The sequence below is a fragment of the Etheostoma cragini genome, chromosome 21 (genome assembly GCF_013103735.1).
Source record: "Etheostoma cragini isolate CJK2018 chromosome 21, CSU_Ecrag_1.0, whole genome shotgun sequence".
NCBI classification, from domain to species: Eukaryota; Metazoa; Chordata; class Actinopteri; order Perciformes; family Percidae; genus Etheostoma; species Etheostoma cragini.
This window is the reverse complement of record NC_048427.1, coordinates 17161718-17184000: the sequence shown is the minus strand read 5'-3', so window position 1 is coordinate 17184000 and position 22283 is coordinate 17161718. Positions and strand designations below refer to the sequence as shown.

At 39.7% G+C, this 22283-nt stretch overlaps 2 protein-coding genes across 3 annotated transcripts in view; one reads left to right on the top strand and one right to left on the bottom strand.

Annotated features, from left to right (window-relative positions):
• ipmkb (inositol polyphosphate multikinase b) overlaps window positions 1–12926 on the bottom strand; it is a 45647-nt gene extending 32721 nt beyond the window's left edge. The window contains exons 1-2 of one of the 2 annotated variants that reach the window (XM_034860129.1): window positions 11609–12926; window positions 1392–1477 (exon numbers count right to left, since the gene is read on the bottom strand). In XM_034860129.1, the coding sequence (XP_034716020.1) occupies window positions 1392–1477; window positions 11609–11846 (324 nt within the window). In that variant the 5' untranslated portion in view covers window positions 11847–12926. The remainder of the gene's footprint in view (window positions 1–1391; window positions 1478–11608) is intronic. The other variant, XM_034860128.1, reaches the window with a different exon arrangement.
• Window positions 12927–18722: 5796 nt separating this feature from the next.
• ube2d1b (ubiquitin-conjugating enzyme E2D 1b) overlaps window positions 18723–22283 on the top strand; it is a 7024-nt gene continuing 3463 nt past the window's right edge. The window contains exons 1-3 of the mRNA XM_034860157.1: window positions 18723–18920; window positions 20627–20690; window positions 22065–22096. Coding sequence (XP_034716048.1) covers window positions 18897–18920; window positions 20627–20690; window positions 22065–22096 — 120 coding nt within the window. The 5' untranslated portion in view covers window positions 18723–18896. The remainder of the gene's footprint in view (window positions 18921–20626; window positions 20691–22064; window positions 22097–22283) is intronic.

Here is a 22283-nt window from a genome sequence, read left to right as displayed (position 1 = left end):
TAAAATAACTATAAAATATACACATATATAAATGCATATGACACTGTTGTCCAAACCCACGCATTTGACAGACAGACGACATCTTGGAAGTTTGTGATCAATTCTGCATGGTGATGTAACCAAGTGGTGTCCCATTTCATAGGGGTATGTTTTCACCCCTACCCCTTACCCCTTGGTTTCAAGGGCCAAGGGGTAGGGGTAAGGGGTAAGGGGTAGGGCTAAGGGGTAGGGGTAGGGGTAAGATGGAGAAATGGGATCCAGCCTGAATCTTATCAATTTGCTATTTAACCAAAGACATGGTAGCAAAGTGTCGTATTGGATTATATTTAAAGGGACGTTTTGCCGATTTTGTTACTTTGGGTGGGCAGTGTGTTCAGATAAACGGTGTTTCACTACGTGGCGCCAGTGCAAGGAGCTCCCCGCAAAGTTTTTCAATTAAAAAAATAGTTTTCACTTTTTTTTTTAAAGCTTTTGTAACAGTTGATTTTTCACACTGCACTCATTTTCAACTGATATGGTGACAGCTCATGCACTAAAGCAGGGGTCTTCAATGTTATTTAAGCCAAAGACCCCTTAACTGAAAGCGAGATATTGCAGGGAACCCTACTACATACACTGTATGCAATAACGTGTAGGGTGGCCTAGAGCCTTTTTACATACTTTTTTTTGCAAAGAATACTTTATACTCTCTATATAATACTATTAAAATAGCCTTCTAATTGTTGGCATGATTTTATCATGTTTAATATCAAACCTACATGTGGCACAGTGAATCCTTTGGGTGAACTGTAACTGTGAATTAGATAATCCAATAAAGGATTTTTAATTCCATACCGATACAAATATTTGGTTATTTAAAAATCTGATATGTGAATATATCGGCCAATATACAGTGTATATGTTTTTAGATCCAGAAATGCATTACGATATATCGGTTGGGCTCTACTGTGGATGGCCTTAGTGACTACCTTACCTATAGGCCAGTAAGCCTATCTGCAGTGTTTTTTTCGCTGATCTATATTTGTTAATAGTATGTTGGATTGATATCAAGATACTTACATTTTTGTAAAAACTTTTAAAAATTAACAATAATTAGGAGGCCCTCCTGCATTGACTCTAAGGACCCCCGAGGGGTCCCGGACCCTCTGTTGAAGATCCCCGCACTAAAGAAATGGTTAAACTACAGAAGGTTTATTACGCAAATTGTAGTAATATTATGATTGTATTTTTTTTTACCTAGATATTTGAACAACTCCAATAATGCTATTAAACTTGCTTTTATGTTTATAATACATATAAACTGAACAAAATGAGCCCTATGTACAGTATATACTATACAGTTGTTGATAGTGTTGTGTGTGTGATCATGTGAGACTATAGAGGGTTATTACCATGCTGTAAAACTGCTTCTCTCGCGGACCTCTGGGTGGAGGCTGAAGCTGCTTCAGGACCGTTCCATCGGGATGCTGCAAAATACCTGCAACATATACAAAGATGGCAGTGAAAATCAAAGCAAAGTAAGCACTGCAGAAAAAAAGGATTGACAGCTGACAAAAAAATCCCCAGTCGAGCCTTGTTTGAGCATACCAGTGCTACAGTACTAAAGTACAGCAAAAGTCAGCCGTTGATTCAAAACAGAAATACATCATTGTAAATGGTAAACATATTGTTCAGTTAACCATAAACGGTTCACTGTGTTCATTGACATCCAAACTGAGGATAATATGAATGAAATACTGAATCATAAACTCTGACATGTAGCCAACACACATGCCTAGACAGCAGCAATAAAACACCAGGAAAGAGGTATTAAAACCGAGGGAACACTATGTAGATGACGTGTAAGAACTGTAAATTCATATCCTCACCCCATTTTGATAGGTTTTACCTTTAAAGGTCCCATGACATGGTGCTCTTCGGATGCTTTTATGTAGGCCTTTGATGTCCCGTAATACCATATCTGAAGTCTCTTTTATACCCCATCAGAGCACTGCGCTCCCAGAATGCAGGGTTACTTGTGGTTACTAGAGTCTCTAAAAGTGGAGCCAGAGCGTTCAGCTATCAGGTTCCTCTCCTGTGGAACCAGGTTCCAGTTTGGGTTCAGGAGGCAGACACCATCTCCATATTTAAGAGTAGGCTTAAGACTTTCCTCTTTGATAAAGCTTATAGTTAGGGCTGGCTCAGGAGAGTCCTGAACCATCCCCCCTTAGTTACGCTTCTATAGGCCTAGACTGCTGGGGGACTTCCATGATGCACTGAGCCCCTCTCTCTTCCTTATTCTCTCCATCTGCATGCAACCTCATCCCGTTAATGCATGTTACTAACTCGACTTCTTCCCTTTCCCAGAGTCTTTTGCTCTCTCGCCTCCGGAGACTTGGGCTCTCTCGCCCCTCTCCTCTCTCTTCCTATTGCTTCCTGCAGGTGTTTCTGGCTCTGGATCTGTGGAGTCTGGATCTGTGGTTGGAGTCACCTGCTGCCTCCTTTTTCCTGCTTGACACCCTCTAGTACAATTCACCATGTCTCTTTCTATCTGTCTGTCCTTCTGTCTGTCTGTCTGTCTGTCTGTGTCTCCCCTTATGACCTCATAAGGCGCAAGATTCCAGATTGGCCAATATCAGCTTTCATTTTCTCAAAAGGCAGAGCAGGATACCCAGGGCTCGGTTTACCATCCATCCATCTTCGACCGCTTTTCCGGTATCGGGTCGCGGTCGAAGATGGATGGATGGTAAACCTACACCTATCCTAATTTCTAGCCACTGGGGGACCATAGGCAGGCTGGGGGAACTCATGTTAATGTTAAAAAACCTCATAAAACGACATTTTCATGCCATGGGACCTTTGGGAGGTAAATAATGAGGGATAAATGGATGAGGGCATAAAGTACCTGAAAAAAGATAGGCCAAAGAAGTATTGTAGGTCTACATGAGCTGTCATTGATAAGCTCATTGCCAAGTTTACAACACCTGACACACATCATAACTCTTTGTTCACAAATTCAATTTGATTTCTGAGCATGAAGACAAGAAAAAAGACATGCAATCTCATATTTAGTAATAGATCTAGAAACCAGGGCCTGTTTGTATCTCAGAGTACAAACTTATTCCTTACTGACCAAGACTTTCCACGTTATTTGGTTAAAGGTTTAGGCATTAGGGGTTTCTATTCCTGCCAACATTTAGGGGATCTCCAGAGATGTCCTAACATGTTTAGAGTTACAGGGAATTTGAATGGTGACTTACAGTAGTTGCTGGTGAGGTTGTATTATTTTCAGGTTATTAATACAATGAGACAGGACTTTACAGCTCCGGGGTTATCAGGTAATGCCCACTGAAAATGTGTTGCAGGAACATTGGTTCAACCTTTCTGCCGGACACGGAAAAGATCGACAGATTGATAACTTCTTGGTGCATCATCAGCCTCCCTACGGCAATGTAAAAATGCAGCTTTTCAACAGCGATGACTTGGGTCAACGTTGAGTCAATATTTTACTGATTGGAATGTTCTTAGTCATGTTTACTTCAAGCAATAAAGCACTGAGACTCCTGATAAATACAGCCCATATGGCTGCATTTCATCATATCAGCTGATCAGACACATCTCACACCATGCAATGAAAAGCTTGCTTTGCCAGTCTTCCGCACACAACCAATAAAAAATAAGAAAAAATACTATTCTTTATAAGTCAGTGATTTGTTAATTTATTCTTAATTTGTTTTTGCTTGAGGTTAAACTTTGAGAAAAGTGCACCCAGTGCAAATAGTCTTTCGTAAAGTTTAAAAAAGTCTCCAATAAAGTGCTGTTTCACAAAGTCCATATATTCCAAGGAAGGAGCGGTTTGTGGTTTAAGGTAGTCTTCTCTTTAGTTCAGTGACCACCTGTTTAACCCTCAAGGGTTAACTCTGTTAGGGTTAACCTTAACCCTATTGCTCAGCCATCACCGGAAAAAAGCTTCTAATAGACTTCACTGGTTTCCGTTCAGGACAACGGGATCTGTTGGTCCATTTCTTTAACTGTCTATGGCAGCATATTGTCTTCCATAACTTAAAACATAAAATACATATAATAATAATTTCTAACAGTTAATTGTGCTTTTCTGGTAGAACACTGTCTATAATACAGTACATTACAGATTCATATGAAAGCTCAAATTTGACAGCCTACACTTTTAACTTGTCCCAGACTTCTTTTGTTCTCTAACAGTCAATTAAGAGATGACACAGCCTGTTTTAGTTGTTACATAGCAGCTCCATGCCACCTTATTTCCGGTGTAGAAAACAAGATGCAGTGAGGAAAAGATGAGCGTCCCGTTACATCATCACATGCGGACTATAGCTGATTACAAATGGACTCAGTGAGCTTCCAGTGGAAAGGATTAGTCTGCTCTTTGATCTATCAATTCTTCTAAGACCTCACAGATGTACACAGACACACGAATTACTAAAGACTATACTCAACCTCCATACACATGTAAAAATAACCAGCACACAAAGGAGGCTGTAAGGTCACTAGTCTGAATCCTGAGACCAAGCAGGAGTCAGTCATCCCTTCAATCTACAGCTACTGTCGCACTGTTTCTCCAGGCACTGACGTCTCAAACGGGCTGTGTGAGCAGGGCTCATGAGCATTGAACCACACACCATCGGTTCAAGCCACGCAAACATCATCAACACTTGTGTTGTCCTCCTGACATGTCACTAACACCAGCTTACCAATAGTTTTACACTACTTTTTGGGATTCAATGTCAATAAACCTAATTTATGTGCAACTATACCTAATATTTGATTTAACAAATAACAGAAATTACAAACTATTTTGACTAATAGTTAAGATCAGAGGAACTTACGTTAAGTGGATGAGTTTAGTCAGGATACTGAATTGTATTCATTTCAATTTTCACCAATCAATATTTGCAAGGAGCAATGTATCAAATCCATCATTTCTTGTGGTAATTTGCTTAAAATGAAACCCATATTTTTGATGCAGACATTTTGAAATTTGACCCAAGGACCACAGGAGGGTTAATTGCGCAGTAACACTATTAGTCAATATCCTTGACGTTCCACTTCCGGGATTGCTCTGTTGCAGACGGAAATTCGGACGGATTTTAACAATTTAGGGTATCCGGGTATCCGTTACCTTGGTCTTTCTTTGTGTTGGCGTACTAATTAGACTATCTGTCCAATCTGAGTTTCTGTTGACGACTAAAAACTCTTTTGAACGTAGACCTGTTCCACCAAAACAAGTTCCACAACAACACGGTGGTGCTGTTGTAGGGAGACATAGACAGCTACATAGACAGCTGTATTGATTAAAATTGCGGCGTATTTGTTCCGTCAGATGTATGTGAGACAGAGGAAGGGGAAACTTGCCTGAAACGCCTCCTGTGTCGACAAGCCTTTACTCTAGCTACTACTACTTTACTCTAACTAAAAAGGCCAACATTCCAAATCTTATTTAAGAATTAGTAGAAAGAAATACTGCTTGTATTTTTTAAGTTGGAGTCCTAATTATGCAAAATAGTTCTTTTTTAAGGATGTTAATTTTTTCAGACTGTAATATTCACAAGTTCACTATATATACACACACACACACACACACACACACACACACATACATACATATCATGAACAAAAAATCTCTCTCTCTCTCTCTCTCTCTCTCTCTCTCTCTCTCTAAAATGCCCCAAAAAACAATCTTAAAAATAAAAGAATAGTGACCCAGATATGTAGTGATTGGCACATTTCACAGTGTAAAAATAAACTTGTCAGTGGTCTCCGGTGGACAAATTATGTCCTGGGGACACAATTTCCAAATGACCATAATCAAATCTTTAGCATTTTTCTGCTTTAAATTATACATATACATCTTCTATTAAAGATGCAACTGATTTGAACTTAATGAGATATTTCACTGCACCAAGGTTTTAATGAACCGGGGGGAGAGAGAGAGAGAGAGAGAGAGAGAGAGAGAGAGAGACTGGCTGAGTCGGTCATGTGATTGGCAGAGGTCCAGAAAGCAGGAAAATCTGCTGTAAAGAGCATCCACATTCATCCACGCCCTAAATACCACCATGCCTTGATTATATACCACCCTCATACATTATATTGCCTTTTGTTTGCTTGACTGGTGGAACTTGCCTGATGCAATCATTCTTTCTATCTAGCACCACACATAGGGCTCAATATTAAGCTTGTGTCCTCGACTTTGTGGAGGAGGGTAGCTTTGATCCCTCTAGGAAGGTATGCTCAGCTGGGAGATTTTGGACCATTTTAATAATTGGATGCATCAATCAGGTGTAGTCTGAAGTGGAATTTTTTATCCTACAATTAATGGTGTGTAACAACTAAAAACAGATAATTTTCTAACATAACAATATTTCTTAAGGTAATTAACACATTCAAGTCATCGGCCACAGATAGGGCCTGTGGGCCACTTGCACACAGTCTAATGAAAATGACAATAACGATACAAACTCAATACACAATCTTTACATCATACTTAGAAAAACTTTTAAAACTTTTAAACTAAAAAAATAAAAATGTAAACCATTGAATCCGAAAGATTTCTTATCCCAATTTAGGCCTTTTTTGTTTTTGCGGTACGCTTGCTTAACAACTTTAATGTCAATGTCTCGCGGAACTCTCGTTCTAATGAAATTGTTGCCATGCTCGTTCTAATGTGAAGTTCGAATCACACCAATTTAATAGTAAACTTTGGGGACTAGCCAAGGGAAATCACACCGGTTTGATTTTCAAATGTCAAGGGGTTAACTAGCTGGCTATCTTCAAGACATCTTCATTGAGGGTTTTTTAAAAGCCTTGAATCATCGGAAAACAACTGCAGCTGAACTGCAGCTGAAGTGATTGTGTCAACTGTGTTGACACAATCACTGTGTAAGCAGTGGTCACTGTTATGGCCGTGTGCTGGGCTGTACTCTCAATACAATCTGATTGGTTGAAGAGTATGATACTTTGTGAAAAACATCTGATTGGATAGAAATCAATAGCTCTCCCAGTTTGTTTTTGTTTTTACACCATCACACAAGAAAGAATAGTTGGAAGGAAGTCGTAGTGTTTACAGCATGCCATGTTAACAGTTCCAACTTAGCCAAGTCTACGGACCCGCACCTAATGACACCAGTTTATGTGGTCATGCAGCCAGACCAGGGGTCTCGTTTATAACCGCTGCGTACCAAGCCCCCAGGAAGAGGCCAAGTCTTAAAGCCACCATGGGCTTGGTGGACAAGGGTGTAACTGCACCCCATGGCCCAGAAAGATTTTTTCTGAAGAAACTTGTATATTTCAGCACATTATTCAACTTACCAGCCCGAATACTATAAGGGTCCTGGTTTAAAACGTCACGTTTAACCATTCACATTCTAAATACGTATATTGTTTATTTAAATGGGCATGTATACAATCAATGTTAATGTATGTTTTAGACAATGCAACGGCAAGTCCATGAGTTCGCCATGTAGCTAGCTAGCTATACCAACAAACTATAAGAGACACGAGAGGGAGAAGCTCATGAATGAGCATGTTGATACCGGTTGCTACGACAACAGAAACTCTGTTGCTAGTGCCCATGCCTATCGTGACATCATGGGCCGGTAGACGCGGAAGATCCGAGCTCCATGATTGCTTTTTCGCACTTTTGGGCACTCTCATTGGAATGTACGGGGCTTCCCACCTAACGCTGTATCCAGTTTTCTTAAAAGGTCCCATGACATGGTGCTCTTTGGATGCTTTTATATAGACCTTAGTGGTACCCTAATACCATTTATGCAGTCTCTTTTATATAGACCTTATTGACCGTTATAAAGTCCTCCCCTGCTTTCAACATGATGAATCAACATGGGGCAGCTGACAGGTGAGGACTACTGAGTAACATAGCCGGACTTTCCCCTTTGCCTGTATTGCATCAGACCCTGTAACTACATTACAATCTAACTAAACATATACCAACAGTGCAGATTTGCATGTAAAGTTTGCTGACAGTGCTGACATAACCTCTGGATCCTTCCTATCTTATTAAAACCATTTTTTTTTTTAACTGACAGGGTTGCCCTCAAATTTATGGGAATTAATGAAACCACCTGCTTCAGTCATTGATCAATGAAAACCTCCACACGTCAGCTCTTCATGGCACATAACTGCTCATAATACACATTTAAACACAGACTTATAGATTGCGGTATGGCGCCCTGGGGAAAGAGAGCATTGGGAAGCGGAGCGAGCAGGATCATTTTCAGTAAACAGCAGTACAAGCGGAACTGGATTCCAATGCTTGTTCTACAACTGTTATGGAGACTCAAGGAGACTGCTGCTGGCTCGGTCTCAAATATTGTGTCACTGCTACATTTCCCTGCCCCTTAGGTTGAACATTGGTGGCCTGTGTTAATGATTGTTCACTAGAAAGCCCAGCAAGATTACTGTCAAATATACTGTGTCACTGATGCTATAAAAGAGTGCAAACAGAGATAAAGGAGAAAATCGTCACAGTACCATAGTATATATAAAAGACACATTACTTACTGGATTGCATTACTCAGATTACATTATTGATATATATATATTTTTTTACATATATAACTTATGTTCCATAGAACTAAACTACTATATTTAAGAGATCCAGACACATTTAAAGCCGTCATCTGTTATCTTCCATCTAGAAAGTTTTGGTTAAAAAGCAACTGACAAATAAATGCAGGCCAATGCAATATTACACATTTAGTAGGCAGACTAATTCGCAAATACATCTTAGTCTGGATTCCTCTCAGTCACAGACTAAAATGCCTTTGGACGCAATTGCACAGACCTACACCCAATCAGTGCAACAAAACGTGACCTACAACCAAACCAGAGCAACAAAACGAAGAAGCGCTGAGCGACACCAAAGATCCTTTAAACTAAAGTTTGCGTATTTCAATCAGCGCCATAGGTATGAAACCATAGACAGTATAAGAAATGGACAATGTGACGCTTTTGTTTCTAACAGAGACCAGTGAAGGATATCAGAAGCACTTTCCTGGTGAGTTCTGAACGTTGCTGACCAGCCTCCAACTGAGCATGACGACGTAGATGTGACATGAGCAACCTGTCTGAAAGTTGTAAGTCTTCTGGTAGCTGTGCAAGAGAAATCTCAATCATTCCTAATCAGCAAAGATGGAGAGCATAGGTATACTGTATGTGAGGAGATAACATAGACACAGGCTAATTATTGCTGACTAAAATACTAGTTAACATTAGTAATTAAACCTAAACAGCTAATGTAAGTTAAAACTGTCTGAGAACTTACCCTGTGCTGTTTCGGTAATTCCTCTACTGTGCGACAGTAAGTCGCGTGGTTATGACACAATCGTTAGCCTATTTTTACAAAAACATCTGCTACGGAGCCATAACGTGAGATACAAGGTAATGGAGCCTTTAAACATTTTTGTGTTAAAAATAATCAGTGGTCAAATAGAGTCTTTAAACGCTTCAGATGTAAAGTTATTCGCTGTCAAAATGACACCAATATGAATGGGAGTCAACGGAATAAGAATGGAAAGTGATGGCTTAACAGCATCAAAATGACTCCACAGTAGGTATGCTTTGTCGGGGCTGGCTCACCCCCTTGTATGAAACGGTACACACTTCCTGTCTCCTAAATGGACGTGGCCTTATTTGAAAGTGTAGTGAACATTGTGTGGATGGATAAAAAGTTATTTGTAAAATATAGCCATATTTCTTTTTGCTAATGTTACATATTTACACGGCTAAAATTCATAAATAAATTAAATTTTCAGTGAGCTTCAAACTGCAGAAGGTTGAGCCAGAGAATGCATTGTAGGTCATTTTACTTAATAAATAAACCATTGTACATTGATTTTTTGCTGAGCCACGAATCCATTGACATTGATAAAAAATAAAGTGGTGGAACTAAAAGAATCTAAAGTATTAAATTTGGATGCAGGTGAAGTGTCTCTTCTATTTATGCTTCCAGGGAGTTCTAAATAGTAAAGTACACAACATTTTAAATCTGGGAAAAAGATAGTTGAGGAACACAAATTGGTATTGAATAACTTATTTCTTCCAGATCTCCTGGCTTTAAGTTGTTTTCAGGAAAGACAAAGGTAGGATAAGTACAACCTACCTTAACCATTGAACTAAAATATTTAGCAAATCATATTAATGATGAGATTTTTTCATTTTCTGAAATTCTGTTAATCCATTAATCCATGATCATTGTTGTATTTTAGTTTTGCTCCATGTTGTGTTCCCACTGACTTACTTACTAACACAAATCACATCCGACTGACTGACAGCAGGTCACTGAACTGAACCTGATGTATTTAGGTCTAGTGTCTCTTGTGTCACAAGAGCTCATGAAGTAATAACTAATTAGGAGCATTATTAACTGAGACTTAAGTTCTGGTAAGCATATAATTCAACACAGTGAAAACAGAGGAACCAAATGGGAAAAAGTCAATGTTGGATCACACAAAGTAATGTGTAAACAACATCAAAATGGCTCAGGTAAAACAGGAAAACTTGTGGATAGACATTTTTTTCCTGGATGCCTTCTGGCTGATTGCAGGCAGCATGGAACTCTTGAGAATGCCTGCCTCACAACATTACGATGCATCTTTTGGGAAGTTGCAATTCCTTGAGGTAACAAACTGACCAGCAATGACTCATCCATCTGAGAGGTACTGTAAATACCACCAGCTGCTGACTCTAGCATGCCCAATCAAATCAGCTCAACGCCTGATAACACACAATGGAGGCTCTAATAATGTCAGGTGTCCCTGTGTGCAAGAGTGTGAGTGTGTGCCAGTGAAGACTAGAGGGAGACCGTGGAGCAGGGATGTCCCAGTTACAAATCCACACCTCTCTGTCAGATTTAGGGCAGAGACCCAGATGTAAAGATGTAGTTGGTGGAGAATAGTAGTGACAAAGTGATGGATGTGGTGCATGAATCCTAACTTACAGTATATGGTGCTGTTCATGAGTATAGGAACCCCTGCTTAAGTTGACTAAAAAGAGGAATAAAAAAAATCATCTTTTGGAAATTGATCTTAATGCCTTAATTAAAAAATGAGGGAAAATCCAACCTTTAAGGACACCAATTTTCTTTGTGAATGAATAGTGTGTTGTAGATAAAGAAACGTTCTTCATTAAGCACTGTACATGCTGCTCCCATAGGTATGAAAACAATCACCAGGCCAAACTTCTATCACATAATCTCCTATTTAGCCTACTGTTCCTGATGACAGTAAACATACCTGGTAGAGCAAGAGCTAAGACAGTCTATGCATTGTTACTTTGTCTTCCACATATATAATCTTTCACACCTGGGGTTCATTAATCTTCTCACAACCTTTTTCCAACAATACATCATGAGTGACTGGCGCAATAAAGTTGGGTGTGTTTATATGGGAACAGAAAACTGTGGGTGGTTTATTTGTAGGCCGAATTGTACACTAAACTCAAACAATTTATATAATGTCCTAGGTCACAGATAAATGTAACAAGCAACATTAAGTTGCGACGTTTTAATTTTAAAAATGTGTAAAGGAAGTCATCTTTTGTAACAGAAGAAAGATAGTTTGTCTAGTTTACTTACCCACTGTATCCACTCCATACTTGTGACCCGCCACCTGATGAGACAGCGGGACGCAGCCGTTCAGGTGAGCCTGGACTTGTGGCCCCAGTGGCAGCTGACCGCACTTGTCTTTCGCGGGGTGCCCGCCGGAGAGCCGCGGGGTCAGGCTGACCCCACCGGCTCCTGCACTGGGGGTCAGTTCCAGTCTTCCAAGACCTAGAGAGGACTCCATCATCACTTGACGCTGAGTTGTTGACATTTGCACCCCAAAAAAATATATATATGTATATAAAAAGGAGGAGAAGCACAGTCTTTTTTCTCAAGAAAAAATTGAAAAGTCAACGATTCACATACTGTTATTATTACGTAAGCACAAAATACAGCCCCGCACACAAATTGTTAGGGCGTGAGGTTGAAAAGCCCTCATGGATATGGTCCAGTCCAGATGAAACCAGCACAGCAGCTTCGGTTGTGTTCGCAGTTTCGTACCACCGACAACAACCACCTTGACGGAAAGCAACACTGCCGTGTCCGGTGGTATAACAGTGCTCCTGAAGCAGTGCTAATTCAATGATTTTCATTTCTTAAACAGAAGCATAAATACACCATGGCCACATCCCACTTCCTACCAGTGTGTCAAATAGAAACAAAGCACTATTTCCGTTCGCAGCTTCCAAAATAAAACGAACAGAGACGCATTGACCCTGCATGATACCATGGTACCAAATGCGGAGCTCTCTGCTCCTGGTATTAAGTCGAGCGTCGTGTTGGTCTAGCGTTAAGTGTCGTTCCAACCCCGAACATCGTCACTTATTGTCATTACAATTCTATGTGGTAACTTTATTTTGAAGGCAAAGTTGTCCAACTTCCGGTCTTAGCTTTATCAAGTTCAGCTAGTTTGACACGAACAGCTTCACTTCCTCGCTTCAGAGAAGTAAATACTGTTGTAGCTTAGTAATGGTGAGGTTACGACACACTCGAGAGTGGTATCCAGTTCCAGTTAGCAAATACAGAAGCAGGTGGGGCAAATAGAGACAATAAACTCTCGAAATTGCACAAAGAGGCTATTCAGTCCTGGTTTTGGTTGCTAAGTCATCGATACTGTCCATTAGGCTGCTAGGCAAGCCCTTCTTCGCGTCACAATTCAGCAGACCAGAGGAACAACACACTTGCCATACAGACGCCTTCAAAACGAAGGCCTATCCGTTGAGGTTGAGCACAAAAACGATGCATTGTCGTCCTAAAATGCATTATATTAAAAGGAGTCAGCAGAGCGATCCTCATCTAGATATCCAGGTCAGTGTAGGCGGCTACCGTCTATGTAATGAACAGCAGCGCCCAAATCTTGTCACAGGTTTGCGACACTTGCCATTAGTGTCGCAAACTTACATTCGCGGCAGCAGTCGTGCCTGAATGCGTGGATGCTAAATCGCAGCAACGATGCAACCAAAGATTTAAAAAAATACCGATACACGTGTGGATGTCAACACTTAAACTGTTCGGCTGTGTTTATATTTCACATACACTCGAGTGTGCAAGATCTTGCTTGTCGATGTTTTTAATAATTTCTCCCCAATTTCGGATCCCATTGCGTCTGAAACACATCCAGTTGTGTAGACTTTTACGGTGTATACATATATATGTATATATATTTATATATGAAGAGACTTCAGATTATATTATATTAGGGGACAACTAAGGTCTATATAAAACAGATATCAGATACAGTAGCCTATTAGGGGACCACTAAGGTCTATATAAAAGAGACTTCAGATACAGTATCCGGGGACCACTAAGGTCTATAAAACAGATTTCAGATACAGTATTAGGGGACCACTAAGGTCTATATAAAAGAGACTTCAGATACAGTATTAGGGGACCACTAAGGTCTATATAAAAGAGACTTCAGATACAGTATTAGGGGACCACAAAGCATCCATGTCATAGGACCTTTAAGAAAAACATGTTTTATTTGCGGTTCAACTTGCGGTTACCATAGAAACTTTTACCGTACCTGCAAAACCACAATTGGCTAGATGAAAATGGACTATATATATATATATATATATATATATATATATATATATATATATATTTTGTCCTTTTATAGTCTTAACAACTATTCAAAGCACTTTACATAGCACAGTGATCATTCACACACTCTGGCTGAGGCTACAAAACTAGGTGCTCATCAGATAAACCCTCAAATACACTCCATTTACAATCGGGGACAACTCAGGGTTCAAGGACAATTGGACATGGGACTGGAGGTTTAGGGATCCAACTACCAACCTTCCAGCTTGCAGGCAACTGCTCTACCACTGAGCCAGAGCCACCCCTAAAGCAAGCTTCTACCATTGCTTTCTCTAATAGTTTTTGTACACGGTCTTTTACCTTTTGGCTTTTGCCGTTTTCAAAAGGTATTTTATTTTGAGAGTGTTCATTTACAGTCCGAACCGTATTTGTAGCCTATTTCATGGGCTGTTTTTACAGTCTATGATCTCAAAGCACACTGTTTCACACCGTTCTGAGACCGACTGAAATTATCAGGGGTTAAACCAATATGTAGGGCGCAGAGCATATTGCAAGAACAGAGGCAAAGCGCGGCTAAATGTCATATCATTGCTTCTGGCTTTGGATGCACCTTGAAAAGGTCAGTGTCATAGATGTCAATGTTGGCCCTCGTCAAGGGTAGCACTTCCTCCAAGTTGTATCCACCACGCTCCCCATTGGAAAAAAAATAAGTCTTTTGGGGCCAGAGGGTATTCCATGATGGGCCGGGAGTACTTCCACATGTATGTCTAATAATTGGATACTGGATCCTAAAAATCCATGGATTAATTCATTCGTTTTTTGCAGTTCGAGGTGTCCTGTCAATAGTTTTACAGACATTTCTTTCACAGTTGTGGCATATGGGGGGAACCCTTTTTTGGCCTCAGGGGGATTTTTCATTGGCACTTGAAGAAATTGGCTGCAAGGCTGAGCGCACTTCCTGGGGCCCTGATATAAACATAAAAGATAAAAGATGGAGTCTTCACTTCCTCCCATCGTGCGATCTAGTGTCTATCTGCCTCGATTGGCATTTGCTGTGCAGTGCGTGCATGCAAGAATTAGTCATTTCTATTTATTTGTCGTGCCTTCTACTTATCTTTTGTAACTAAATGAGTAAACAAATGTGAGTGTGACCAAAAAATCTAATGACAGTTCATTTCCGTGTTGCCATTAAGTTAAATTTAAAGTCTCCCTGTGAGATCAGCCTACACATAGAATGGAACTACAAGCCATATAAATGAGGAACAACAAGACTATTCATACAAACATAACTATGGATAACATGAAATATGTGAAATACAAAGTGTGCAGTGAATAATAGACAATAAGAGCAGGGACTCTGTGTTATGGACATGTAAAGATATTGTGGGATAATAAAGTTTTCACTCTTATGTAAATGTAATAGGAAACTAATGACTTTTAACATTAGGCATTAACTTTAACAGTACCGTCTATAAACTTGTATCCATCATTTGTATTTCATCTTGAAAGAATAGGTTTGCTGGTAGATATTTGATTTTAGTATGCTATTTTATGCAGATGATAGTGTATAATCTTATACTAACTTTGGCTAGGTTGGTTGGTACCAATGTATTTCTTAGATCATCGGATACCAGTATCTTCACTATATCTTTAAAACAGATTGTCAAGGTTTTAATGTTATGGCAAAATGGTGCCAGAGATGTAGAGTAGTGATAAACCAGAATAAAATACAAAAAGGACATTTCAGGCAGTAATTACTTGCAAGAGTGCAGTTAATCATGTTTAACGTTGGTATCATATAACCAATATAAATATTTAGGTTTTACTTTGAATGACCATGTGACCTTTGTCCCCATGTTTTAGGTTATTCGGCAGGTAGAGGGCTGTGATTCTGTACGTATACACAACTGTATGTCATGTGTATCACAGTGTGGTTTCAGATGATGCTTCTGGCATTAGCAATGTTTTTTAGGTGTGGACAAGCTTACATCAGTTTTAGAAATCAATGGTGACGGGAATGGGAACCTTTTTACAATACTCCATTTCACATGTTGGAGACCTAAGAGAATAAGAACAACAGTGTTGTGCTTTGTTTTACCTCCAGCAGTGATAGAAAACTAAAGAACTTTTAGGGGTCTTCCCTCCAGCCTATTAAACCCCGGTATTCATTAGTGTCTCTGTAGGTATCCACCTTCTGCTTGTTTTGCCCTGTTTTGCCTCATTTTAAGTTCTGTTCAAGTTCTGTTCTCCACTTCCAGGATTAATACATTGCCGCTTGAAACTCAACCAGATTTCCCTCTTTTTGGCCAGATGCCTGTTACCTTCCACTTTATTTGTGATAACATTTTAAACTCCAGTGGATTAATGATGACTTTTAACTGCTCCTCAGATCTCTGAAGATCTGATCTAGACTATCTATCCAATGTGAGTTTTCTGTTGCACGAGTAAAACAACTTTTGAACGTACACATGTCCCACCAAAACACTATCCCTCCTTCCTAAGGTTATTTTGCAGCGGCACCGTGGCTCTGTCCAGAGCTTAGCACCGCCCAGCTCTCCCACACTAAAGGCATATGACTTATCCACTGCAAAATCACCACCCCATGTATTTTATTATTGTAATAATACAATTACCTTAATTGGAACCATGTCTCTGGCCCCTCAGTAAACAAGCGTGTGTTTTTATTTTATTTTACATTGTGTTAGTGGTAGCTGTTACCCATTTTGTCATACATACAGTATTTCCTGTGCTGTAATTTCCCAGGTTGTGTTTTTGGTCTTCAATCTCAGAGCTCTGTCAAAGGTACGTCTCCTCACCCTGTCACACATACAGTAGCATGGCTGTCTTACAAACATGAAGTTGCATGTTCAATCCCACTTGTGGGCATCATTAGTCTCCTTTACAGCATTCTAATAACCTGTGTTGGTTTGAACCCTGGAATTGCTGCTGTGGCATACATATTCAACAGGAAGTTGATGAGATTCCTTTCTTATATCAGCAAGAGTATCAGTACAATATTTAAGTCAGTCTCTGCATCTTCTCCGATAACTAATGCCTCAAAATATTATTTCCAACACAGCTGTCAAAAGGTCAAAGATAGGTCTCTGTGTAACCTCTGTGATAGGTCTGTCTAAGCAATGGAATGCATGTACATTATCTAAGCACCTGAAATTCTCAACAACACAAGCACACACACACACACACACACACACACACACCTCCCCTGAGAAGTGCAGTCATGTAATTTCCCCTACCATAATTTTCGATGGGCCCATAATTGCACTGACAATTAAATGTATCTGTTTAAAAGTTCATGCTAACACACGTATTGGCCTAAAGTTCCATAAACACAAGTAATGCGATCAGTAAACAGATTGTAGCTCTGTTTACAGGGTAATTAAGTGCTGTCCAGTCTGTTCTCTTGCTCATAACAACATAATGATGGTGTTTATGCTGTAGGCCTACATCTGCCTTACATAAGGTACTAAAAATATAATATACTACTCTGGTTTGGCACATGATTTCTGTCTGTATTATGTAAGTTGAATGGCCCAGAATTAAACATGATTTATTCTTTCTATTCATGTCTAACAGGTTACTGGAGACTAAAAAGTCTGTGGGGCGGCTGTGGCTCAGTGGTAGAGCGGTTGCCTGCCAATCGGAAGGTTGGTGGTTTGATCCCCACCCCTGCAGTCATTGTCGAAGTGTCCGTGGGCAAGACACTGAACCCCGAGTTGCCCCCGTGAATGTGTGTGAATGTTTATCTGATGCCCCGGCCACAGTGTATGAATGTGTGTGAATGGTGAATGTTTCCTGTAGATGTAAAAGCGCTTTGAGCAGTTGTTAAGACTGGAGAAGCGCTATATAAATACACCACATTTAAAACACAATCACACCCAAATACACACATGTGCAATGTTTTTAAGGCAACATTTGCTCTTTTAGGGTTTATGCAGGTAATATGAATCCATTTTTGTTATAATGGGGCTCTTCATTCATTGTATTTTTCACTTTAAATTACTTTAAAGCCACACACATGTGATTTAGAGACAATGTTTTTATCCCATAGATTGGGGGTCTTTAGTCACATTGGGAACACATTTGTTGAAAAGACATTAAAAGGGGCATTTTATGATGTATTTAATATGTGACCTTTAAGTTTTATTGGATTTATAATGATTTGACACAGGGTACTTTAAGTTGACATTTGAAGTTACTGTATCATTTGAGCTAAATGAATGCAGTTTTGCCCATATGTTATGGACTTGCCTTTTGTAGGCTTTTCCTTCTCATTATCCAATGTTATCTGTAGGCCAACAGATATCATATTTTCATTTAATTTATTGTAGTACATATGCAATGTTATATTTGTGTGCAGTTTGATTTGTATCAAAAGGTACATCACATTTTTATCAAGCGAATAACATTCATGTGACACAACTGTAAAAAAGGAATGTTGTAGCCTATGTAATGACATTTAAACAAAATACAGAAGTGTATGTGTATAGTGTGGGATAAATTATATTATGTAAAAATACAAATATATCTATGACACATGCAATGATCATGTCCTGCAACTGCAAGATTAGGAGACTGGCACCTTTTGGGGTCCAATTCAGGCACTGGCAGATCAATCAGGATGGTGAAAATGGGGCTAAAGTAACATACTTGTGTTATGTTAATATATTATGATTACATTGTTGAATTCATTGAAATAAAGCAGTCCTCAATTATTTGTCTCAAACATCTCCTAACCATGTCATGTGATCGTAGTAGAGAAGAGGATTTGGCCTAAATTAAGTACGTTTTCAAGTTGAGTGCAATTAAGCACTACAATGCACTACCATATGGTCCAGCCATAGATTTTAACCTAGTCTTTTTTAATTTGTGATAGCCACTATTACATGTACGACACGTTATATGTTAAAGAAATATGCAACCAGAATATACCGAAACCTTCAATGGGCATCAAACTAACCAGAAACTGTGCTATTTGATAATTAATATCAATGCAAAACTTATAGTGTATTTCCCATGGATGGATTCGGTTGTACACAAAATTTCGATATTCAGAACTACGTTTCCCATGAGCCACTTTGATACCGACCGTAAACTGGAGAAGGCGGAAACAAAAGAGGTTTTATAAAAACACAAACACATCCCCGGGTGTCGAAGTACTCAGGGAATAAACTACAGCCATTTGGTTCGCCAACAATAATATTGGAATTTAAATAAAGAGCGAGTCGACGAGAGTTGAGGAGCAAACTGCATCTACATGGCACTGAAAAGAATACAGAAGGTAAATTTGACTGGCTAGCAATGGTTTCCAGCTAATGGTAGCTAGCTGGCCCAGTATAATCGAACGTAAGAGTTCATTTCTATGAAAAAAGGTTGAATAAAAACGATAATTAATGCTATCCCTGCATTAGAGCAACTTCCGACTAACTTCGTAACATGTTTGGGAATTATTTGTTTGTTGACACCTCCCAGAGCAGATACTGCAGCCAGTGACAACTTCAAAGTTTTGTGCTAGCTTGCTAACAATTTAGCTAAAAACTACTCTGGCTACTTTCATGTTAATGTCGCAATATTTTCGAAGCTGTCACTGTTGTGTGTTCTCTAATGTTGTCTAACTTGTCTAACTAAGCGGACAACAGCCCCATTGTACTTGAACTTTACCTCTTGATGGTAGACAAGTTATGCAGTGACAAGGAAAGTGCTTCTCAACACAAAATGTCATTTATTTCTTACTGTTTCTCCGTGTCATTGATATAACGTTACACGGCCTTGAAGGCTATTAGACGTAGATATAGGCTCAGCGTCACGTCTCTAAAACTACCACAAGTCCTCACGAAGGACAGAATTTTCATTGGAAAATAGGACCAAATATTATGATGTGGTGAAACACAAGTGATTTTGCTTAATTGTGTGCACTTCATGAAAGCTTTAACATTGGTACAGCTCCTCTTAGGGAAGATCTTGAAATCTATTCTCCCTTATGCCACTCCTTGCAACTAGGAAGTAACCTGAGGGGAGGAGGGCTGAAGGAAAGTGCAAGCAATTTAAGAAAAGTTATTTGCAAGTAAAACCTCACTGCTGATGTGGCACTGTGAAAAGTGATGCAGGCCAATATCCCTGTGTAGCTAATACATTTTTTAAAGCAACCACATTCAAATCCTTGTGCACCCTTCACTCCGCTACTGGGGCTAATGTTGTTTGTTTATAAGTGACATAACAAACACGTATTGAAACTTTATCTTAAAGGTGCCATGGCATGAACATTTCACTTTATGAACATTAATATTTGTTACCCCCAGCATGCCTTTGGTCCCCCAGTGGCTAGAAATGGTGATATGTGTAAACCGATCCCTGGGTATCCTGTTCTGCCTTTTGAGAAAATGAAAACTCAGATGGGCCGATCTTGACTCTTGCCCATAATGAGGTCATAAGGAGCAAGGTTACTTCCCCTTTCTCTGCTTAACCCGCCCAGAGAATTCGGCCCACCAATGAGAGAGAGACATCATGGCTTTAAAACGACCAAAGGTCAAGGCCACACACCCAGCTTCCACCTTGTTGGAAGAAGAGAGAAGGCAGTTGAGAAAAATAAGAAATTTGATTTACATGAAAGTTAACCTTGGAACCAGTTATTTGACCAAAAAAAAAACGTAACTCCGGGTCCGCTTACTTCTCCATCCATTAAGGAATACCTTGAGATGTGGTGGAGATGGCCAGTCAAACCCATCTGGTACACATGAAAAAGTCTTTAGTTTTGTGTTAAAGAGAGAAACCAAATGGATAGATATAATCAGCGTTAGTCATATAGAAAGGAGTGTCAATTTACAGAAACTCAAACATTAATAATCAGAAAATTACAATAGTGCCCAAAAGGTTTGATTCAAATGTGATCTCAAGTTGTTACTGAAGTTGAAGTTTAAAAAAAATTGTTTTGCATTTGATCGGTACCTGTTTAGCTAACATGAGTCTTTTTTTCACTGCTTTGAGCAGGAGCTGCATGACCTGCAGAGAGACCCACCAGCACAGTGCTCTGCTGGCCCTGTGGGGGAAGACTGTGAGTACACATGCATATTTCATGTTCTGAGTGCTCCCACTGCCTGTTGGCACTTTTATTGTTAATGTGTGGTAATGCTCAAAATGTATTTCGCAAAAGAAAAAGTTTCTTGCAGACTTACATGAAATTAACACATCAGGGAATTGTAGCAACAGACTATTTCCTAGAAATAGAAATGACAGCATGGACTTTTTTTTAAGAAGATAGCATTTCAGTTGTTGGCCAGGCGTAGTTAAGGCAGAAAGAGGGTGTCCAGATTCCAGTCCAGATTCCATAGCTAGCTGCACCACCCCTTAGCTTTGTCAGCAACTAGCCTACTTTGAGTGTAGTGCAAATGTTAGATGTTACAAATACCCATCATTCCAGCCATTGTTGGGATATTCTGCCATACTTAGTGGCACCATAGGTACACAAAGAAGTTCTCTGCCTGCAGATATCATAACTTACAGTTTTCATAGACAGAGGTTGGAGTCTTTTGTGAAAAAGCAAAACACTTACACCACCAACCACCATGCATACCACTAGAGGTATTCACTATATGTACTAACAAATTGTAATCAATGAATCTTCAAATGGTTGAAAAGATCACTAAAGCCACAGAAGCATTAATAATAGGCTACTGAGCCATTCACCTTATGTACAGTGCTTCTATAGGTTAATTTTGTACTAAACTGAACGTAATAGCTTGGACCACAAACAGACTGAACTGAAGAAAGTTAGCACTGAATGTTGTTGCCCTGGGGGCGGAGATGCGTTCTGTTATTATTGTACACTTACCTCTTAACCGTAAAGCGTTCACCTGCTGTTTTACGTACTAAAATACCTGAGCTGTGATGCGTTCATTTACTGAGGTTTGTAGTGAAGTGCATTTCAACAGTGATGCGACCACTGCGCGTAGAAACACATGTGAATGAAATACAAATTCAGGGACTGCGACCAGAACTGAAACCTGTCATTAAAATTAGCAATGCGATCAATGAGTTCCACTTCAGAGATAAGAATCAAAAAGCTTGACAGTCCTGCTGTGCCTGTTTGCAGTTGCAATTCTATGATTAGACACTGAAAATTTGTGTGAGGGGGTTTTCTTAAAGGTCAAGAATAAGCCATTCTTTGTGGGGAAAACCCTGCATTTGCATTAGTTACCTTTTTAAATATTGGAGGCAAAGACCGTAATCGGGGAGGGGAATGGCTGTTGTTAGAACCCCTGCCTTTGGCTTCGCCTTCGCCTGTACTTACTATCAAGAAAGCCGGGTAGTGGTTTGAGCTTCTTAAGACGCAGTGCGTTGTAACTGATGGATGCTGGCTGCTGAACATTGTGTCTGTAATGTCTACAGCTTACATTTTCCTGTCTCTCTCTCCCTTTTTTGCTTTTAGTGTTTCATTGGCAAGCAACCATAATGGGTCCGGTAAGTATCATAGCTTTTAGTCCTCCCATACATACTCCTGTGGTTGTACTACATTATGGTCTCTTATGGCGGTTTTCCACTGCGTGGTATCTACTCGACTCGCCTCGGGTGTACTCGCTTTTTTTGGTTTTCCATTACGAAAAAAAGTCCCTGGGACCTGCTACCAGGTACTTTTTTTAGTACTACC